We start from the raw sequence: 20,721 nt of genomic DNA on the forward strand, positions 1-20,721 counted from the left end.
TTATATACTTATTAGTAATAAAATACATTAATATTTTGCGTATGCCACCTATTCTACTGTAATTGTATTTTTAATGTAGGGGGTTTGACAGGAAACTGTTCTTGATTGTCTTGAAAATAATGTCAAACAATCTTAAAGTTAATAGGCTTAATTTTTTGATCAAAATGTTCCCCATTGCTGTCTTCTCGCCACTGTCGCCAGATTGGGCGGTTTTGAATTTGATTGTGCCGGTCAAAATTGGTTTGGGCAGGTGGACAAAATTTGGGCTGGTTTGAGATCAGTTTGGCGTTTTTCAAAAATTTGAATTTTATAATTGGTTAACAAACAAAACCAAAGTGCGCATGTACTCCATCCAATCAGCCATCATGATGTTATTAAACACACAAGCCCACTGTAATATTCAACAATGCATTGCCTGTGTGAGAACTGAGCTGAGCTGGACGATGACATCACTAATTAATTGCAGCAATCAACTTTACACATGTGGGTTATAAGTAAGGTACGACAAGAAAACCTTCTGCAAAAAAAAGAAAAAATACTAATAATAAATAAATACATTTTTGAAAAGAATTCTTCCTCAGAAGGAAGATTGGGACTCTGCTAAAACCCTCCACCTCACCCAATGTTACACCCCCTGGCTTCTCAAGCAGTGGTTTGCATGTTGGCTCAAAACACAAAAACTTGCTTAAATTAGGATTTTATTTTTATTCATATTCAATATATATAGTAACATTGTGGAATATCTGACAATATAATGAATGCAGATTTAAACTAAAGTTTTAACTGTGTTCTCAAAAAGTATTTTTCATAAATGTCAGGCCAGGGCACGTTTTATACAGTACATTTATACAATTAATTCCAATATTTATAATCAACAAATTGTAAAAATAGTGACTGGTTTGGTTTCTACATATGTAACTTTATCATTTTGTTTAAATTCTGCTGAAAAACCTTGAATATGCTGTTTAATCGCGAGTGCCTATGTGACAGTGTGACAACACACAATAACCTAGATCAGTAAAATATAGTGTGATGTCATGTAAAACAAATAAGTGAAAGCTCGCCCTGGGCATGACCCAGAATAAAAGCATGCGTATGTCATGACATCTTTCTTAAAGAATGAGAGGGAAAACAACATGCCTTATAGTTTAGAGTAGAAACATCACAACAGGACAAAGGTGAAAATGATTCACAACTAAACTAAATAACGTTTTGTATGTTTACTTTAAACGGTAGGGTTAGTCACTATATTTGGGAACACTTAAGATTAGGGAACACATATTCACTACTAACTAAGAGTTTCCCTCAATAAACTCCTGATTACAGCTTTTTGACAGTAAGTAAGGTAATTGTTGTAGTGGTTATGTTTAAGTATGGGGAAGGGTTAAGGGATGTAGAATATGGTCATGCAGAATAAGGCATTAATATGTGCTTTATAAGTACTAATAAACAGACAATATGCATGCTAATAAGCAACTAGTTAATAGTGAATAGTGTTCCCTATAATTAAAGTTATATAAACAAAACAAGCATCTATGGTAGGACCGCATTTACACAGCTAAATAAACCCGTGACAGTGAGTTTTGGGGGGGAAGACTGATGAAGGACGTCCCGATCCTCAAGATGAGTGAAGTTATTAGTCCGCACCAGCAGGTGGTGATACTGCAGTGAATACTCAAGTCTGAAGAGACCTACAGATAACTCAAGATGAACAGACCACTTTTAATGAACATGTTCATTTATTCAGAAAATCCTCTTGTTTGTCCCAACTGCAGCTTCCCTCCGACTTTGGGAGAGATTTTCAGCTAAATTCACCCTTAAATGTTTCTGTGCTGACTATAGTGAGATTTGTTTAGGAATGTTTAAAATAACTCTCTGTATATTGACCTGAATATTCTATTTAATGCACCAACTCACATTATTTGTATGCTTGCATACTTGGCTAACACAGAGATTTAGATTTATCCTGTAAATGTGTTCTTCAGTTGTGGGCTGGTTAATCTAACAGAAGCACACTGATTTCTGCTGAACCTGAAGGTGTTTGTTTACCACTCAATCCTCAGAAACATTAAACTCCATCAGTCCAAACTGACACATTCCCAGCTCAAAATGATAAAGCATGCAGCTTAAAAATCTTGTTGCCTTATCATACAACACTTCCGGTTGACAAGGTGCTTTTAATAACAAGAATCTTTTGCATAGCACAGTGATGACAGCAATACAGAGAGACGTGCTTCATCTCAGGAGAAACCTCACTCATGGGCTTCCTTGCTCTTGCTGCGTTATATATGTGTAAAATACACTGCCAGGCCAAAAACAAAGTCTCTGTTTGGATTTTAATTGGTTTAAGAGACTATGATTGGATCACTATTGCAGTGATTATTATGTTTCTAGCATGTTATATGTTTGGCAACAGTTCTTCTAACCCTAATAGATGCTTTTCATTTCTTAAACAACCATGTAGGAAACACATCATCCCAGCAAGCGATTTTGCGTTTAAAAGACGTCTAATAGCGGTCCAAACACCGCCCGGACGTCTAGGCTAAAACAAGGAAAGATTTGGGCTGTCAGTGAAAATTTAATAGACGTCTAAACCATAGACCAAGAATAGACTAGCCATCAATTAGAAAACAAAGAAATGAAATGAGTGAAGAAATGAATCCAAACACCTTGTAATCACTGTTTACTTTGCTTACATGATGGAATATCGTACATCTCGCAAGTTATTTTGGCAAAAACGGCATGTAACTACAGTAAATTCAAGGTTATTTTGGCTAGAAGTGTGTTACTCATAGCCAGACTATATCGGGTCTATAGTTAACCTAGACGGTGAAATGACGGCTATTGCTTGCTGGGCCTTATATAAATGTTGTGATGTTATTTCCATCAAGAGTTGCATCAATGTTCTGTCCAGATCTGGTATAGTCCATGCAAGAGTCCAGCACTCAGTAAAGTCTCCTCCAGCACATCCCAAACACTGTCAGTGAGTTTAAGATCTGCACTTCATTTGTGAAAATGATTCTTCTCGCTCCTCTCAACCATTCCTTCACAATCTGAGCCTGATGAATATTGACATTGTCATCCTGAAATATGGTTATGTGTTTCCTACATGGTTGTTTAAGAAATGAAAAGCTACACACTCCATCAGTTAGTGTTAGAAGAACTGATGCCAAACATATAACATGTAGAAACATAATAATCACTGCAATAATGATCCAATGACTCTGAAGCATTTCCCTATTTAAATCCAAACAGCTACCTTTTTTTCTCTTCTTTTTCTTTGGCCAGGCAGAGTATTTTAACCTGATAAAATCATGGATGGATAACAGTGAATACCGTTATTTGTGTTTCCTCGCGGTCTCAGAGTCCAGGCGCTGCCCGTCCAGCTGTTTCTGTGTGTCACGGACGCGTTCCCTTTGGGGAAACTCCTACACTGTCTTTCAGGCCGCAAAATTGAGTCGGATCAGGGTCCACATTCCAGTGGAGAAATCCATGATCTAATATGAGCTTCAGACGGACGGATCCGCCAGATCCTGCTTCTATCAGAGATCTTTTCCTATAGTAAGACTAAAACTATCGTCCCTAAAGAGGGAACCAAACTCCATTAGAGAAACATCTTGACATTGCCTTCAACTGGAGGATTATTATAGGTGTTTTGGTGAATGTATGAAGTCAGTTCTCCTCGGATTCACACAGGTGTCCAAGCCGAGGAACTACAGCTGTACCGAAATCACATTAACCATAGACTAACTACAACCTAACAGTGCCACAACACTTCTGTCTTCATTTTAAACACTAGATCTATTTTTGACCATTTCAAATTATGTTTTCATTTCAAAGTATGCAAGTGCTATCTTTCTTTACTATAGATAAATGTTGCTTTGATATTTTATATCTCATGGAAAGATATACTCAGACATTTTTAAAGGTGAATCAAGAGTTCAAATACTTCAAACACAATAATTCCTCACATGTTTATACACATGAAACTCAGCGAACAGGACGCATTTCATCCGGCTGAGGTTCGTCTAAAGCTGGCACGAGCGTGTTTCAACACGAGCTCGAACTGAATCAGTGCAAGTGATCATTCACCGAGAGATCATTCACAGAATCCACTCACTCAGACGCTCTGCCATGCGTCACACTCCTCATCAAACACATGCAGAAATAACATTAAAAGTAGGCTGTGAATGGAGCGTTCACTAACTTTTAACTCGTGTCACACTCGTGTAACGTTAATACTTAATAATCAATAACCAAGAGTGTGTGCTCAGTGACATACAGTGGGGCTCAGACCACATTGAAAATCAGAGATTCAAATCTAATTTAAACTTAGAAATAAACAGTGAATTTAGCATTGTAGAGTTTGGCTGATCATCTGAATTAATGCTGGAGAACATGATCTTCAGGTTTAGCTGATGAAGCCTCAGAGCTGCTGTCAATACAGTGAAGGAGACACACCAAATACTGAGACCTTCTCACATTACACTTTTCCAATTCAAATGTATCTCAAATTTTTATGCTAATAAACGTCATTTATAATGCTAATAAATGTCCCCTACTTCAAATTAACAACTTAAGTTCAGTTGCTGCCTTACATTTTTAGGTATAATCCAAATTGGCAGTACAACAGACTTTAAAAAATGTCCTAGATGAATCTTTTATAACTTAAAAAGTTAAAGTACTGTAAAAACACATGCTGCAATGCCTTTTCTCCGGGTGTGTGTTGAAGCGTTGGACCGCCGGTGTGACAGGCGGGAAACTCTCTCCTTTAAGTCGCCAGACCGGTGGGTCATGTTAATGGTTACAAACATTTCTGCCCTTTCTCGCTTGACAGAGTCACATGCGCTCAAACATCACAGTGGATCGCAACACCTGTAACCTGTAACCACGAGCTCAGAAACTACTGAAATCTGCTCAATAGTGGAGCTGTCAATCCATCCCACCACCCGAACCCTCGACACACACACACACACACTCCCCACACCTCAGCTTACCTTCCGGGGAGCTCGAGTCCTTATCCTTTTTCTTTCCACCTTTCCCTTCTTTCCTTGGCTGTTTCTCAGACATGCTGGCTCTGTGTTTTCTCGCTGCGTTCAGCTGTCAGTCAGTGTAAGTCGAGCGCGAGGTGTGAGTGTGTGTGAGCGTGGACTCCTTCAGACAACTCTAGGAACAGAAACTCTCCCCCGTCTGCAAGTCTGTTTTAGTGAGGAGAGGCGGGATCAACTCGCAATGTGTCAGATTTCCACATGTCCCACGAATCAGTGCACTTCTTTATTAATAAATTAGCAACGGCCGCCGTGTTGGTGTATTAAAGCCACTTTGAAGACTTCTAATCTTTGAAGACATTCAGCTCTAATGGTCTGATTGTGTGTAAACAGGACGGTTGTCACATTGGCTCTGGCATCATGTACTCATAAACTGTGATCGAACTTAGTACTGTGAAATGTGACATAATAATTAAATCATTTATCAATGGAAAAGTGTTACACGCACATAATACTTGTGTCTTCCTCTCTTTAGATGTGACGACACATGCCGACATAAGCATGGCACGCTTGACAAGACCAGACATGCTGGATTTCAGTTGATGTTGTCACGGTTTGATGAGGGTCTGTGGTCTTGATCCACATGACGTGTGGGACAAATGTCAGGATACACCGACCAGGAAGACCGTGCCAATACTCCTGCCATCCACACCGAAACCGGGCTTTGCACTGAAATATGTTGAACAACAGAAGATCTGACAGTTTGAACTTTATCTTTAAAACAAGACAAGTGACATGTTTTGCTCATGTTGGTATCACAAGCAAATCCTAAATATAAAACTTTTAAAATAAAAATATGCCTAATGATTGAATTACAGTCACTGACACACGAGTGTGTGAATAACAATACATGAAATATGTTTATAAAAGTGGAAAAATGATGTGTTGGTTAACTGAGTGCACCTAAAATAGAAAACAAGCATCTGTTTTCATACAGGATTATCCCTCTTTTCCTTAGGGATGCACCAGTACTAACATTCAGGCTGATCATTATTTTCATATTATGGCAGATTTAAAAAGATATATTATTTTATTAAATGAATAATAAAACATTAATACATTTGAAATAAAACTACAAGTTAGTTTATAAAACTAAAAAAAGTGAATTTAGCCATTACAGCATGCACAGTATGGAAATGGATATTGATTTGGAGATTTGCTTAAGATTACATTATTAAATGATTAGTTTTTAAAGAAGTGAGCATTACAGCAATGGTAATCTACATGTACAAACAGAGAAAATTAGTCTGTACAATTAAATATCCAATCTCAACCAATATATATATATATATATATATATATATATATATCAACTCCAATACACACTGTTACCGATAAATGTAAAAATATGTAATAACAGCCTATAATGGATGTACTCTACGGAAGCTTGTTTCCAACACAGAATAAAACATTTTTATCTCACAATTGCAAGTTTACATCTCACAATTCTGACTTTATTTCTCAGAATTGTGTGATATAAAGTCCAATTCTAAGTGGGAAAAAACTTACTCTTTTACTCAGAATTGCGAGTTTATATATCACAATTCTGACTTTATAACATGTTACTTTTGTTATTTTTTTATTCTGTGGCGGAAACAAGCTTCCATTTGGATGCCTATTCATTCACAAATAAGTATTTTTACTTTTTTACAATAAAGTATATTTATTTTTGTTAGTAGTGCTTTCCTTTTTAAAATGTTAGCAGAATGAAATGTTTGAATGTTAATGTTTAAATTGGCGCTTAATGAAATAAACGTTTGTTGAGTGTTTTTGCTGATTAATATCAGTAAGTAGGAATGCCTTAGTCTTTTTTATATTTGTTTTTATTACTGAGCGAAAGTGAAACGAGTGAAAGCATGGCAGAACATATATTACTTGTTTTAAAGATATTTTGTTCAATCAGATCTGAGATCAGGCGGAACGAATGCTTCATTTACAGTGGTAACTTCAGACATGCTCCCTCACAAATCCAGTCCTCAGCCATTTCCCTCAGCACAAGCACTGGCACGTCACGTCAAACAGGTAACACTTCAAAGTCAGTCCTCGGCCCGGGTTAATTCGAACCTTTCAGTTTCACCCAGTGGGTGTTGAATGAAACTCGCCCCTTCAGGTACTGTAGTCATCCTGAGTCTCCTGGAGGTGGGTGGGGTCGAGGAAATCCAGGACTCCTTCCTTCTGTTCAGAGGCTGATGCGTCACAGATACGGCTACAGTTAAGGATACGGTTGAGTGATCTTGGAGGGAGAGGAATGTGAGGGCTTCAATAGAGCGGAGCAAACCTGCGTGAACACAGCCAGAGCTCATCCATCGGGATCAGGCTCAGCGAATAGGAACACACTTACTGAGTCAAACGGGACGTCAGTGACAGGAAGAAACCTCAAATAGCTATTCGTTGGAAACTACATTCCATTGTACCGTATCAAATCATTTTGATAGTCTTTGTGCAAAAAAACTGTTTACAAAAATCATGATGAATTTTACAGCATAACAGAGTTCAACTATTGAGACTGATGAGGCCAATATAAGTGCTCTTCGTTCATTTTTGTTCACACACACACACACACACACACACACACACACAAAATAAACAATGGACATGACTTAAAAAAGGTTAAATGGTCCTGAAATAAAATAGTCACACTTGTACTCCTCACGGTCAAAACTGACCGTTTTGGAAATGAATGGGAAGCGAATGTCACCTAGTGGAAGCGTTTGGCACTGCGCTCAAACAAATCTAACTAAAAGCTCATTGTTGAGTTATCAAGCTCAAAATTTGGAGCACAACTTTATAGCTTTGATTTTCTCACAGTTTAATAGAAAAACGTGTATTGGAAAATATATACCTCATATAAAAACTGAAAATAGTATTTATGTGCATTTTTCATAACAATAAATCTAAAATTCTATAACTTTTTTTAAGTTCACTTTTTAAAAACTTTTTCACTTGAGCAGAAGGCTAATCTGGCAAGGCCGTCTTTAAAAAGACCAGACTTCAGTCTGTGCTCCAAAACATTCAAGATTTATTACAGCTTGAGTTGGAAATTTGTTTTTCGGGTATATGGATTATATGGACAAATGGATTATAACTACTGCATAAATATAATTTAGTACCATAAAATAAATAAAAAACATTACATTAGCATTAACAGAAAAAAAATCTACAAAGTGCAAGCATGATATTGTAATTCAAATAAAAGTGAAATATTGGTAGAAATCCATGTGCTGTAACGCAATGTGATTATAAATAATGTGAGTTCAGCTTCCTGGCAAATATTTCATTTGTTAGTCACATGGGCATTTGGGAATCTGACCGTAGCGTTGGCTATTTACCATATAAATGGTTTCCTTTATTACAGGCACTATTACTCAGAAACATGATGGTGCAGAAGATCACAACATTTGGATATAGGGAGCCTTCCCGCTTGCAACAGGCTTAAAAATATGAATCATGTTACAAAACAGTGTTGTAAATACACGCTTGCGTTGCTCAATGTTGTCACTTCCTTTAAACAATAATTGACAAAGATACGTAATTGGTGACTTTTATTCACCTACGCCATGTCTTATTGAACAAACAATTTATAGTAGTGGGTTCAAGGCACTTAGAGAACCTCAACTTTCCAAAGAACTTTTCTGAGAAATCGCAGAATTTCCGTGAGCGCAATCTGTATAAACATGACGCCTACATGTAAAGCGTACGGCCCAGCAACCCCTTGTCCTCAAAACAAGCTCTTGACCATCCCTGCACTCAGATCAGATCTGTTCATACAGCAACCGTCAAATCATTTTTGCAATGATTACTCTCACTTTTTCAGCAGTTGACTTTCACTCCACAGAGGTGTCCCGATCCTGCAGTCTCGTAGAGGGATATGAATAACGCCTGTACAGACAGCAGGATCCTCTGGGTCATGACGATCACGTCAAAAGAGTGCATTAGGAAATAGCCTACGAGAATGAAAAGTAAAATACACTTAGTTAGGAACACAAAACACGTCAGACGTCACAAAAGAGTGTGTTTTTAGGTCCTTTTCCTTTTTGTGAGTTTCTAGGAGGGGCAAAGTGTGAACCGGCAGCCTGTTCGAACTTGAAGAGATCAGAACATTATCCACCGACTGCTCTCCCCTCATATTTATTTGGATTGGATTTGTTGTCTTGGATACACACTACCCCTTATGGTCACATTTCTAGAAAATAGCATGTGCATATTTCATAACAATACATCTAAAATTCTATAACTTTAAGTTTTTCACTGTAGCAGTAATCTGGCAAATACCTTCTTCAAAAAGACCAGACTTCAGTCAAGATTCATGACAGTTTCAGGTCTATGTTCAAAAAGTGAATAAATGGATTATAACTACTGCATAAATATAATTTAGTACCGTCAAATAAATAGAGTTGTTATTGCCACGATAACCAAACCGAAAGACAGTCTTGACGAAAGATTTGCTTCACATGCATCAACAGTGGTCTAATGCGCCGTGCAGATCTTGTCTATTGCAATGCCCATGTTTATGGTTATTTATATATCTTATATCATCATCTAGCCCTGTAAGTACTGCAAACCAACTTCGAATCACTCACTCCGTTTTGTTTTCTTGCAGAAAAGCACCTTTGATGAAGTAAATATTTTCTGAATTGTGGATGTGGGTGTTGAGCGCAACAGAGCCAATTTGCAGGTGTATGTTTTACATCGCCATAAAAGGTCGTCAAAACCACAAAAAAAACCATGACAAAAACTATAATTGTACGAGCATAATGTAAATATTATGATTAGCGTGAAAGCTAGCGTAAAACACCAGCCCTGTGCTTGATGCGCTGAAGGTACTGAGATGAAAAGGGCGAATGCTGAAGACGGCTCTCTCGTCCAGATGTCCGGCACGCTGTGTGTACTGCTCATAATGGACTGTTTTCTTTCAGCATTTCTGAAAGTGAAGTTGTTTGGGTTGTTTCATAAACACAGTTGTAACTGAAGGAAGAGCGCACTCAACAAAGCCCAACCTGAGCGCAACTCGCACAAGCGTTCTGGATGTTTTTACCGCAGTGCTATCATCGCTTACTGACAGCTGAATATCATTAGACCTCAAATCTTCAAGGATCGAGAAAATGTGCATAAAGACAGTCAATGTTTATGAGAGAGTTGCCATTAATACGTTTCATTCTAAAATGTCCCCAGTAAGAGCGTCATCATCACAGAGTTTCCAGTGAAGTATAAAGCAGAAGAGTCAGTGAGGAGTCAGCGAGACGCAGGCAAAGGTCAGTCCTCCAGCTGATGTTTAAGGCTGATGTGCCTCATGTGATGCTGAAGTCCTGACGTGTTAATAATATGTGTTGTGACTTTTTACATAGTGATGTGGAATATAAAGGGCAGTTTGTATTTTAATAAATGAAATAGTTGTTTTGTACGTAGATACAATCAAGCTGCTCGATGAGATGTGATTGTTTACAACAGGATAACAAAAAATGAAAGAGCGATGGCTTCTGGAAAGACTGACTACGACACACAGACGTCCTCTCTGGGCAATGTTACGAGGGCCTAATGTCAGGATCAATATTCTGGCATTATGGTTCCAGCTTGTATTCACTCATTTTCACAATCAAAGCCCAGTGTGAATGTAGCTTACCTATGCTATAGGATCGGCCAGTGATTTAAAGAGGCTGCTAATCTGTCACTGCATTCGTGTCATTTGGTAAGAGACTTCTTTGGATTACCTTTATGTTATATGTTGTAATCTCACAGTAGAAATGTAGTCTAGTCCACCAAATACAGGGCTTTGTTGTAAAGATAGAGGTGCAGATGGACCCCAGGGACAGACCTTTTAATATGGCAATGACATCATCTTCAGGTACCATGAACCTTCGGGTATATATATATATATACTGTATATATACACAAGACAAAACAAGTCAATCCTGTTTCATGCCATTCACTACTTCTTCCACGTTAAAGGATTTCAAGAGATTTCAGTTTTTCACATCTTTTGGTTGATTTAGTCAAAAGGAGCAGTTGAAGGTACCTGAAGATGATGTCTTTGTCCTATTAAATGGTCTGTCCCTGGGGTCCGTCAGCACCGGGATCTGTGTCTTTACTGGTGCAGTCTTATATATAATACATGAGCAATGACGGCCAAACCCTTCCACAATACGCCTGTATTGTTTGAACTGTCAGGCTTATTTGTCCATTTTTCTTTTATTTTATGATTAATGACGTTTTCTCTTCATATGAACAAAGGTTGAGTTGCTGACAGTGACATGAAAGTGTTTATATACGGGCATAAAACACACCAAAAATCGCTAACACTTTACAATACGGACTCATTTGTTCATATTGCATTAGTTCACATGAATATGAGAAATATATTTTACAGCATTCTAAACCTTTGTTAAAGTTAGTCACTGAACAATTACAAGTTAAGGAAATTACAATTACAATTGTTTGTTCATGTTACTGTAGTTCACAGAGCAGTGATGTTTTACTTTTGTTAGCATGATTTTAATAATGTATTAGTAAATGTAGAACTAAGATTAATAGATGTTGCACAAGTATTACATTTAATAGTAATTGTTAATAGTCTAAATGACTGTGATTGTGGTTTTCTATTAATATTGCATTACATTATTATTTATATCAGAAATAGCTCTTGACAAAACTATTCTATAATAGTTCATAATTTCCTCTAACCTGCCACTCATCTCTGGTAAGATGAGTAAGTTTACAGACATTTACTGCAATAAATTAATTCAACCTCTACCTATAATCAACTGAGACAGTTGTGTATCCTATATGAGTTCATTGTAAATCATCACAAACAGACAACATTTAAACAGATAGTGCATCAAATTATCTCAAGATGGAAATGCACACACCAAACACAGTGTTTTAAAAGTGGAAGGTCTTTAAAAGCTTGACTCATTTTGGTATTGTGTTGATGTTACTCATATTGACCAGATTTTAATCCAGTGATGCATCTGACCTAAAATGACCTCCTCACCTTCCCCACCTGCCAGATCTTTTATTTTTTCACTCAGATATACTGTACTGTACGTCCTCTTGAAACCTGACGTAGACAAGCGTAAACAGCAGAAGAAGACAGCCAAACAGATTAAAGCCCACCACCTGCGCTGTCTCATCATGCGATGGCAATGTGTGTGTTACTGAGCTAAGAAGAGGCGGATGGGTGACTTACAACAGGATATGATCTTCAAACAAACCCACTCATCCCTGAGGAAACGTCCAGTAATCTTCAGAGTAACTCCAGTGCTTCACAACCCTCCCCGATGGCAATATGAGATGAAAGACAACCAAACAAACCTGAAACCTGGAAAGGGAGCATTTAAAGTAACTCCTGATATAAACCATCCTAGATTCAGATCCACTCTGACAGACAATCATTTAGCCTTTTTGCCATCAACTCTATTCTAGTGGATGGATACAGGGGAGGACTGGGTTCATTATAGTAAATGATTTCACAGACTTGTGCTGATTAACAACCTCAAAGCTTATCATGCATAACCTATAAAAATGCCTGCTTGTATGTACAGTCAAACCAACATTTATTCAGACACACTCAACATTTCTCACATTATCACAGTTTATTCACTATAGTTTAGAAAATGGTAATAAAATATGACAAACTTAGTTGATATTTGACTGGTTTTGTCCATCCTTCTGTTAGACTGTCTCACACATGAATTATGTTGAATATCTGTCAGCTGTTAAATTTAACTACACAATTAGATAATACCAGTTTAGCTCAACCGATTACCAAGCGATGCTTCATTTTGTTCAGTCTGTGTGTAAAAAGAGCATTAGCAATTAAAGAAAAAACACTGAAAACATGGTCTGGTCAAAGTGTCTGAATAATTTTTGGTCCCAAATCTTTATAAATGTTACTGGTAGTCACTGTATGAAGAATTTTTGAGTATAATATGTCACAGTTTACTTTATTTTGCAATCCTCACTCACATAAATGACCTATAGTGTCCTGCACACACTAGTGAAAAAAATATCACACATTATATCTGGTGTCGGAATAATTTTTGGTTTTTGGTACATGTTAAATGCAACAGAGATTGAAGTGTAGAAAAACTCAGGATTTTATTTTCCTAATTCAATAAAACAAAAGGAACCCCCCAAATTGAACTTTTCATTCTTATTAACCCCTATGGGGATTCAGGACCCCGACCTCCACAATCCTGCCCTCCTCTTCCTCCTCAATCCAACAGAACTTTCTGTTTTTACGGCCTGTGGCATCTATTTATAGAGACAGTAGAAAGCATGAGTTCATTATTTTTCTTCCTGATAGGACTGAAGGGTGTTTCCATTCTCCTGCCTGGAGACGTGGGTGAAACTGCAGATTAGAGGGCATTCGCTGAACACATCTCCACCAATATCATCTGTTTTAAACAGACCTGTATGACAGAAGGTCAAACAAACAGCTCTCTCCATGTACTCTCGTTGCGAACGTCACAGTGATATCAGTCAAGATTTGTTCTGGACTTTTCCACTGCACTTCACCTATTGTACGCGGTGACTAACAAACACACTGTGCGTGCTTTAAGCGGCAAACTAACTACTTTCTCAATATTTCTTTGAGAAAGATTGTGTGGATATGTTTGGAGGTTCAAACATCTCTGAATGAACAAGATAAAGACTGACTGAGGCCCAGTCGAATTCATCTTAGCTTTAGATCAGAAGTGTTAATAAGAGAAGACAGTTCCCTCTGCTGGAAGCACTGAGCAACAGATTCACAGGATGACATTATGCACGCAAGGAGCGCTGATCTCAGAACAGATGTTAGTGTCCAAACTGATCAAAAATTAGTTTGTTGAGGCCCTGTACAGCATTGATACACTTCATGTAAAAATGGACATATGCTTACAGTGTTGTTATTTTTAACTAAAACTATCAAAAATAGTTTTTCAGTAATTTAAATAAATCTGAAATAAAATATAAATATTAAATGCTAAACTTTAAAATAAATAAAATGACAAATGCTGCATGGTAACTAACCGAAATAAACATGTTTAAGCTGAAGTATTCAAAATACTATAATAATTATTAAATATTGTTATTTATATTATATTTGCTTCAAGCTACAACAAAAAAATCAGAATAAAATAAAACTTGACAAGTTTTATCTACAAGTCAGGTCTACAATAGTTTACAGTAATGTAAATGTTTCGGTTGTTTTTAGATTCTGTTTTCTAATCTTCTTTCGGACCAAAGAAAAAGCAAACCATTAACTGTAGATGCAAATACAACAATTGTTTGTTTTCAGGGCTGTTCTGAGGCACATGGATGAAGTATTTACCACAGGGATAATGTGCAGTGTGTACTTACAGCTGCGCAGCCCTCGTTTTACAACAAAAACCGCAAAGACTTTAGGGAATGAAGTGCCTGAGAAGTCCGATGCACCCACAGCTGCCACATGCAGAAGAGAGAGACTGAGTCGACATGCACATACACACAGCACTGGCCCATCAGAGCATGAGCTACCGGGATTACTCCTTCATTCAATGGGTTTCCAGTTTGAATGCATGTGCAAACTGGAGATAAAAACTCACATACTACATCAGAGGTATGTGAGAAAAATGTATTTACTGAATGTTTTGGATAAAAAATTAAATGGAAAAAAATAATTTTGATACTCAGTCGATTGTACTCTACTTTAGAAACATTTCCACAGCAAAAGGAGGCTAATATAGGATTAGAATTTTAGAAGTTTTGATAAAACCAAGGAATAAATAGAGATCCCTATGGCCAGCAATGAATGTGCCACGCAAGGACCAGCTGGGACCTAAACACAGTAAACAAGAACGTTCATCGTGCTTAAGGCCACTGATCATTCATTAGGCCAGAGGAGAACTGGCCCCCCGACTGAGCCTGGTTTCTCCCAAGGTTTTTTTCACCATTTCTGTCACTGATAGAGTTTGGGTTCTTGTCACTGTCGCCTTTTGGCTTGCGTAGTTAGGGACACTTAATATTCAACAATGTTACTGATTTAACTGCACTGACACCATTGAAATAGAAACGTCTCAGGTTACGACTGTAACCCTGGTTCCCTGAGAAGGGGAACGAGACGCTATGGGGAACCGATACTCACTACGCCATGCTGCCTCACTAGGCTGTGAACATGCACAAACATAGTGGGGCACAGCATAAATTGACTCTATGGATTACTCAAGCGGAGTCAAAAGTGCGTCAAACCCATGGGCACATCCCATGCGGCTCATATGGTGGTGCTACTCCCTAAGCCATAGTCCCAGATACTAGGAAAGATCCCCAAGCTTTTATGCCAGGGGTATCCAAACCTATTCCCGGTTGCATAAAGCACCTTAAGTTTTTCCCTTAAGTATGAGACTTAAGGCGTGATTTCCCCTTAGCTAAGGGAATGACTTAAGGGTGCTGCATATATAATCCCTTTAACGGTGTTTCCCTTTAAGTGCTTCAAGACAGCGACCCAGGTTTTGCCGTTATCAAAATTTGATTGCTGCCATGGACACGTTATTTGTTAATACAGATACTGGTAAGTTTCACAGAAACAGCATAACATGAATAAGGAAAGCAAAAAAGAAAACCAAATATGAAAGGACTAGACGAGACAGAAACTCAAATTGATAGTTTACTCAAAATTGAAAATTCTGTCATCATACTCACCCTCATTCAGTCTAAACCCATAAGACTTTCATTCATCTTTAGAAACAAATAAAGATATTTTTAATATTCGCTCATCATTTCTGTCCATTTATTGAATATTGAAAGACATAAAAGTAATCCATTTTAGATGTATAACAATATAAGATGTGCTTTATGTGTTTATATGTGAAAAAACTGCTAAATTTAAATTTGTTTATCATAAAGCGGCCGATCGTGTCTCGTTAGAAGACTTGGATTGAACCTGCTCGCTCTGTGTAACACTTACGGTGAAGTTTTCCAAACTTTATGTTATACTTAGGAAAATGACAGTTAAGGGGCTTTATGCATGAGTTTCAGACACCGGTTTGCGTATAGGCGTTCCCCATAGCGTCATCGACAGCGTCCTTTCGAAAGGGAACTATACAGTACAGTGAGTAACAGTCCTACAATACCAAACGTAAACAAATTCTTAAAAACAGAATTAGATGCAGCAAGTTTTTGGTTTGTTTAGCTAGCAAAAATTGTCAGTGTGTAATAATATTTCTTGCATGAAGATATATAGATCGTAGATCCTTTGCCAGTGCCACCTGTCGTCGGTTCAGAAGGAAAGTTAGGCTGTTGCTGTTTGCCTGTCATTCTCGCTCTGTCTGCACAGCGTACGTGAACGCGCTGATGACGAATGATGTCTGTGTGAACAGCCTGCGCAGTGGTGTGCAAACACACGTTGACTGACAGCGAACACATGCTATAGGACCGTTCGGACCGAACGCAACAATTGAATGAACATTTTATGGTCCTGCGCCTTCCACAGACGACATATATTTATAAAAATACATTAAGACCACTTAACAGAGTGATTTCTATCAGGATATGAGGAGACTTTCAACCAGCATAAGTCAAGTCAAGTCACCTTCATTTATATAGCGCTTTTAACTAAATGAATTGTTTCAAAGCAGCTTTACAGAGATAATAGGAAATTACAGTAACAGATTGTTTAGGCTTTACAGCAGCTCTAGGATATAGTTATTGTCCAGCTAAAGTTAGTTTTGATTGATTGATTCACTTCCATTGCGAAGATCATTAGTTATTAACTTAGGGGCCGCTAACACGACACCGTTCTAACAGAAAACCCTCAACGCGCTCCGGCCGCCCATCCGCACAAAACAGTGCCTGGTGTCTCGAGAACGCACTCCCTGAAATAGGTTCCAAGGTGCAAACGATTATCAGTTATCTCTGTGCAAAGTCCTTTTTTACAAATCAACCCTCAACAAACTACTTGTCTGGCCTTAAAAATGTATAATACAGACATAATTTATCGCAGGTCCATAACAAAATATGTTTCTGCAGAGAATCACCTATGGCACCTTTAAGGTGCTTTATGCAACCGGGCACTGCTCCTGGAGAGACACTGTCCCACAGAGTTCAGCTCCAACCTCAATTAAACACACTTGAACAAGCTAATCATGGTCTTACTAGTCATACTAGAAACTTCCAGACAGATGTGTTGAAGCTGAACTCTGCAGGACAGTGACGCTCCAGGACCGAGTATGGACACCCCTGTCCTGTGCTCTACAACAAGGGAAGTACTGGCTGTTACACCTTTCACCCTCACTTGTGGGAGAGGCCTCAGCCCTATACGGCCCCAAGAGCAGAGCTTTAAGGGGAAAATACCCAACATAGCCTCAGCTGTACCAGTATTTTGACACGGCACTTAGGGAGCAGCCTACCGAAAGGGAGCATTCCCAACTACAGCCTTCGGAGACCTACAGAAGCCCCACACCAAAAGAGTGAAAAGAGAGCTAATATATCTGTTTTTATATCTGTTAATATATAGATTTTTTTACAAACTAGTTTGTAAGAAGTGAGATGTAAATAAACATATGCACATTCATACAGGGCCGGAGTGGGGCCACTTTTCAGCCCGGGAGTTTCAGGCCCAAGACCGGCCCACTTTTTCCAAGGTGGAATTCCAAATTAACGCTTTTTCCAAATTGGATAAATGAAGCAACAGTTCAGCTCTTACTATTGTGTAGTTTGTATTAATACCGTGGTTCAACAAATAATGTAAAGGTTAAATAATAATTCACTTAGACTTTATAAGAAGCAATTGCGACTTTATTTCACGCAATTCTGACTTAATATCTTGCAATTCTGACTTTATATCTTGCAATTCTGACTTTATAAGAAGCAATTGCGACTTTATTTCACGCAATTCTGACTTTATATCTCGCAATTCTGAGAAATAAAGTCAGAATTGCGAGATGTAAACTCGCAATTGTGAGATAAAAAGTTGCAATTATCTTTTATTCTGTGTTTTATTCTGTGGCGGAAACAAGCTTCCATACCTCCTGGCCTCTTCCTCCCATCCATCCTCCCTGACGCGTACCGTTATGGTAGGGCCGGCCCAGCTATCGGTAGGCGGTGCCGCGGTAGCCTACCTGAGAAAACGTTTTGAAAAGACGGCTATGGACCCAACCAACTCTATAGGAGGGGAGGGGAGAACTCCCTCACATGGTACAACCCATGCAGAGGCTGCGCGCTGCGGTGTCAGAATGCGGAACGTGTGTAGCCTAATGTAACTAACGTGACAAATCTGGAAAAAAAATGAAAACAAATCCTCGACCGGCCCAAAAGTGAAGCGGCCCACCGGGAATTCTCCCGATTCTCCCAATTACCCACCCCGGGCCTGCATTCATAAGACGTAAAAGGGCACGTAAACATACACATGACGGCACTGCACGTGCACAAGGTCTTTTTGAGTCTTTTTCAGGTCTACAATTGAGCATTCAATCTGATTATCATAACAGATTATTTGGTTGCATGCAGAAGTAGATTGTATTTGTAGTGTAGTCAATTAACTTTGTTGAGTGACCTGACAGCATTCTTAGCAATTCATAAGAGTCATCACTCAAAGTATTTGCTGTTTATCTGCTGTTAAACCATTTCAATTGTGAAAATCACTAAATATTGACTAGTTGTTAATTTAAGTACTTCAAATTATAAGAATTATAAGTAGCTTGTGTCTTGGCAAGCCTCAGTCAAAAGTAGTTTTCCCAACACTGATTAATCCAGTGAATGAAACCAGCCCTCTTCTCTCTACTCATAAGTGTTGAGCCAGCATTAGATTTACTGTCAGGATTACTAAATTAACAGCAAGAAGTTATTCGTAATCATCAAAGTGTTGGGATAGAAAAAAGATGTATAATAAAGTGCACACTATCATTAGTATGACACCCGTAGGAAGGTTATCTGAGAGACACCTTCTGATGGAAAGACTAATGGAGCTTCAGTGATATCATTGTTTATGCTGAGAGGCTGGAGGGAAGTTCAACATTTCCTGTTGATAGTGCTTGCTTGCGACTGAAAATTGTGTTCAACCCATCCAGTACTGAACAAACCCACCAAGAGTGATCAATAAATCTGAAACGTTCAGGGAGTAGCTGTATTATCGAACCCTTAAATTGATATTTTGAAAGAAATATATTGGGACTATAGAGGTATACAATGGCACAGAAGCTCTCCATAACATTTATGATAACAAGAAGCTCATAAATGCTCACTTGATTATGCATGTGTTGTGATTGTTGCGATCAGTGTTGGGAGTTCATAATAAGTTACATAATCAGATTACTTTTTTTCAAGTAACTAGTAAAGTAATGCATTACTTTTAAATCTACAACAACATATCCGAGTTACTTTTTTTTAAAGTAAGGCAAGTGACTTCCCATGTATTGACTGACACCTCTCTTGTCTCCATGTTGAGAGAATCATGACATGAACTAATGAGCTGCAGTTCTACAGCGTTTATTAATGTTAATTTCAACATTTATTAATACATTATTAAAATTAAAAGTTGTATTTGTTAACATTAGTTAATGCACTGTGAAGTAACATGAACAAATAATGAACAGCTGTATTCATATTAACTAACGTTAACAAAGATGAACAAATACAGTAACAAATGTATTGCTCATGGTTAGTTCATGCTAGTTAAAACATGAAGTAATGTTAACAAATGAAACCTTATTGTAAAATGCTACCAGTATGTTAAATACACATACTTTATGTATTTAATCTCACTTTATTAACCAATGTCTTTGCTGCTGACCTCCGATGATCCAGTTAAATCATGCATTAAGCAAAAACATCACATTTGTGTTTCATTTTTTTTATTGCTTAAGTAAGAGTATTGAACTTTCTTCTCCTACATCCTATTCTTCTGTGATCCAGAATGGATCAGACGCAAATTAATATTTCCTTCAGCCTGAGTAATCAAATTGGCAGTAAAAGTAATTTCAACTTAAATTATTTATTTTTAAATCAAGCTGAATCTCATATAACTTTTCTAAATTGCTTGAAATATAATTGAGTTAATGTAAAAACACAAGTTGTCCTGACTTATATATAAGACTGATATAATTGTTTACAGTGTATAAAGAAGTACTAGCAACATAGGTTGCTTGCTAAGAATTTGATTTTGTCATAATACACAGATACTCTTGGCCATCAATGGAGAAATGTGCTATTTGCTGTATAGTTGCAGATTTCAGCAAACCTTGACCTCTGCTGCTAACTATGATTGGCACAGCCAAATGGGCAACTAGGGAGATCCAATCCTAGCGAGACTGTTTAAATTCATTATTGTGCAACACTGCCACCTGGAGACGGTCACTACACACACACACCAACATGATAACAAAACCAGATCAGCAGTTCCTCTCAAATCTGTCCTGGGACCTCCACCACATCGGACACACCGAATTCAGATCATTCAGTCTCTACTAAAGAGCTGGAGAGTGTCCGATGAGAGAGACATCTACAAGTGCAGGGATGGGGGTCCCGGGACAGGTTTGAGAAGCACTGATCTACAGCACCAATATTAAATGGATCTGAAATACAGTGGCACGTCCACCTCTACAAATGCAGCACATTATACAAGTCTCATTACCGCAATACCGACCAGCCTTTCATTCTACACGACAATCCCATTTCCAGAAAAGTTGGGACATTTCGTAAAATGAAATTAATAATCTGTGAT

At 38.0% G+C, this 20,721-nt stretch overlaps 1 protein-coding gene across 9 annotated transcripts in view; it reads right to left on the bottom strand.

Annotated features, from left to right (window-relative positions):
• nrg1 (neuregulin 1) overlaps positions 1 to 20,721 on the bottom strand; it is an 87,193-nt gene that overhangs the window by 51,308 nt on the left and 15,164 nt on the right. Inside the window, exon 1 of one of the 9 annotated variants that reach the window (XM_079862242.1) lies at positions 4,998 to 5,192. The exons of 6 other annotated variants lie outside the window; for them this stretch is intronic. In XM_079862242.1, the coding sequence (XP_079718368.1) occupies positions 4,998 to 5,070 (73 nt within the window). In that variant the 5' untranslated portion in view covers positions 5,071 to 5,192. Of the gene's footprint in view, positions 1 to 4,997; positions 5,193 to 20,721 lie in introns of those variants that run through there. 2 more of the 9 variants (XM_079862243.1, XM_079862241.1) reach the window with 2 other exon arrangements.

The sequence above is a fragment of the Squalius cephalus genome (assembly GCF_949319135.1).
Source record: "Squalius cephalus genome assembly, chromosome: 24".
Classification (NCBI taxonomy): domain Eukaryota; kingdom Metazoa; phylum Chordata; class Actinopteri; order Cypriniformes; family Leuciscidae; genus Squalius; species Squalius cephalus.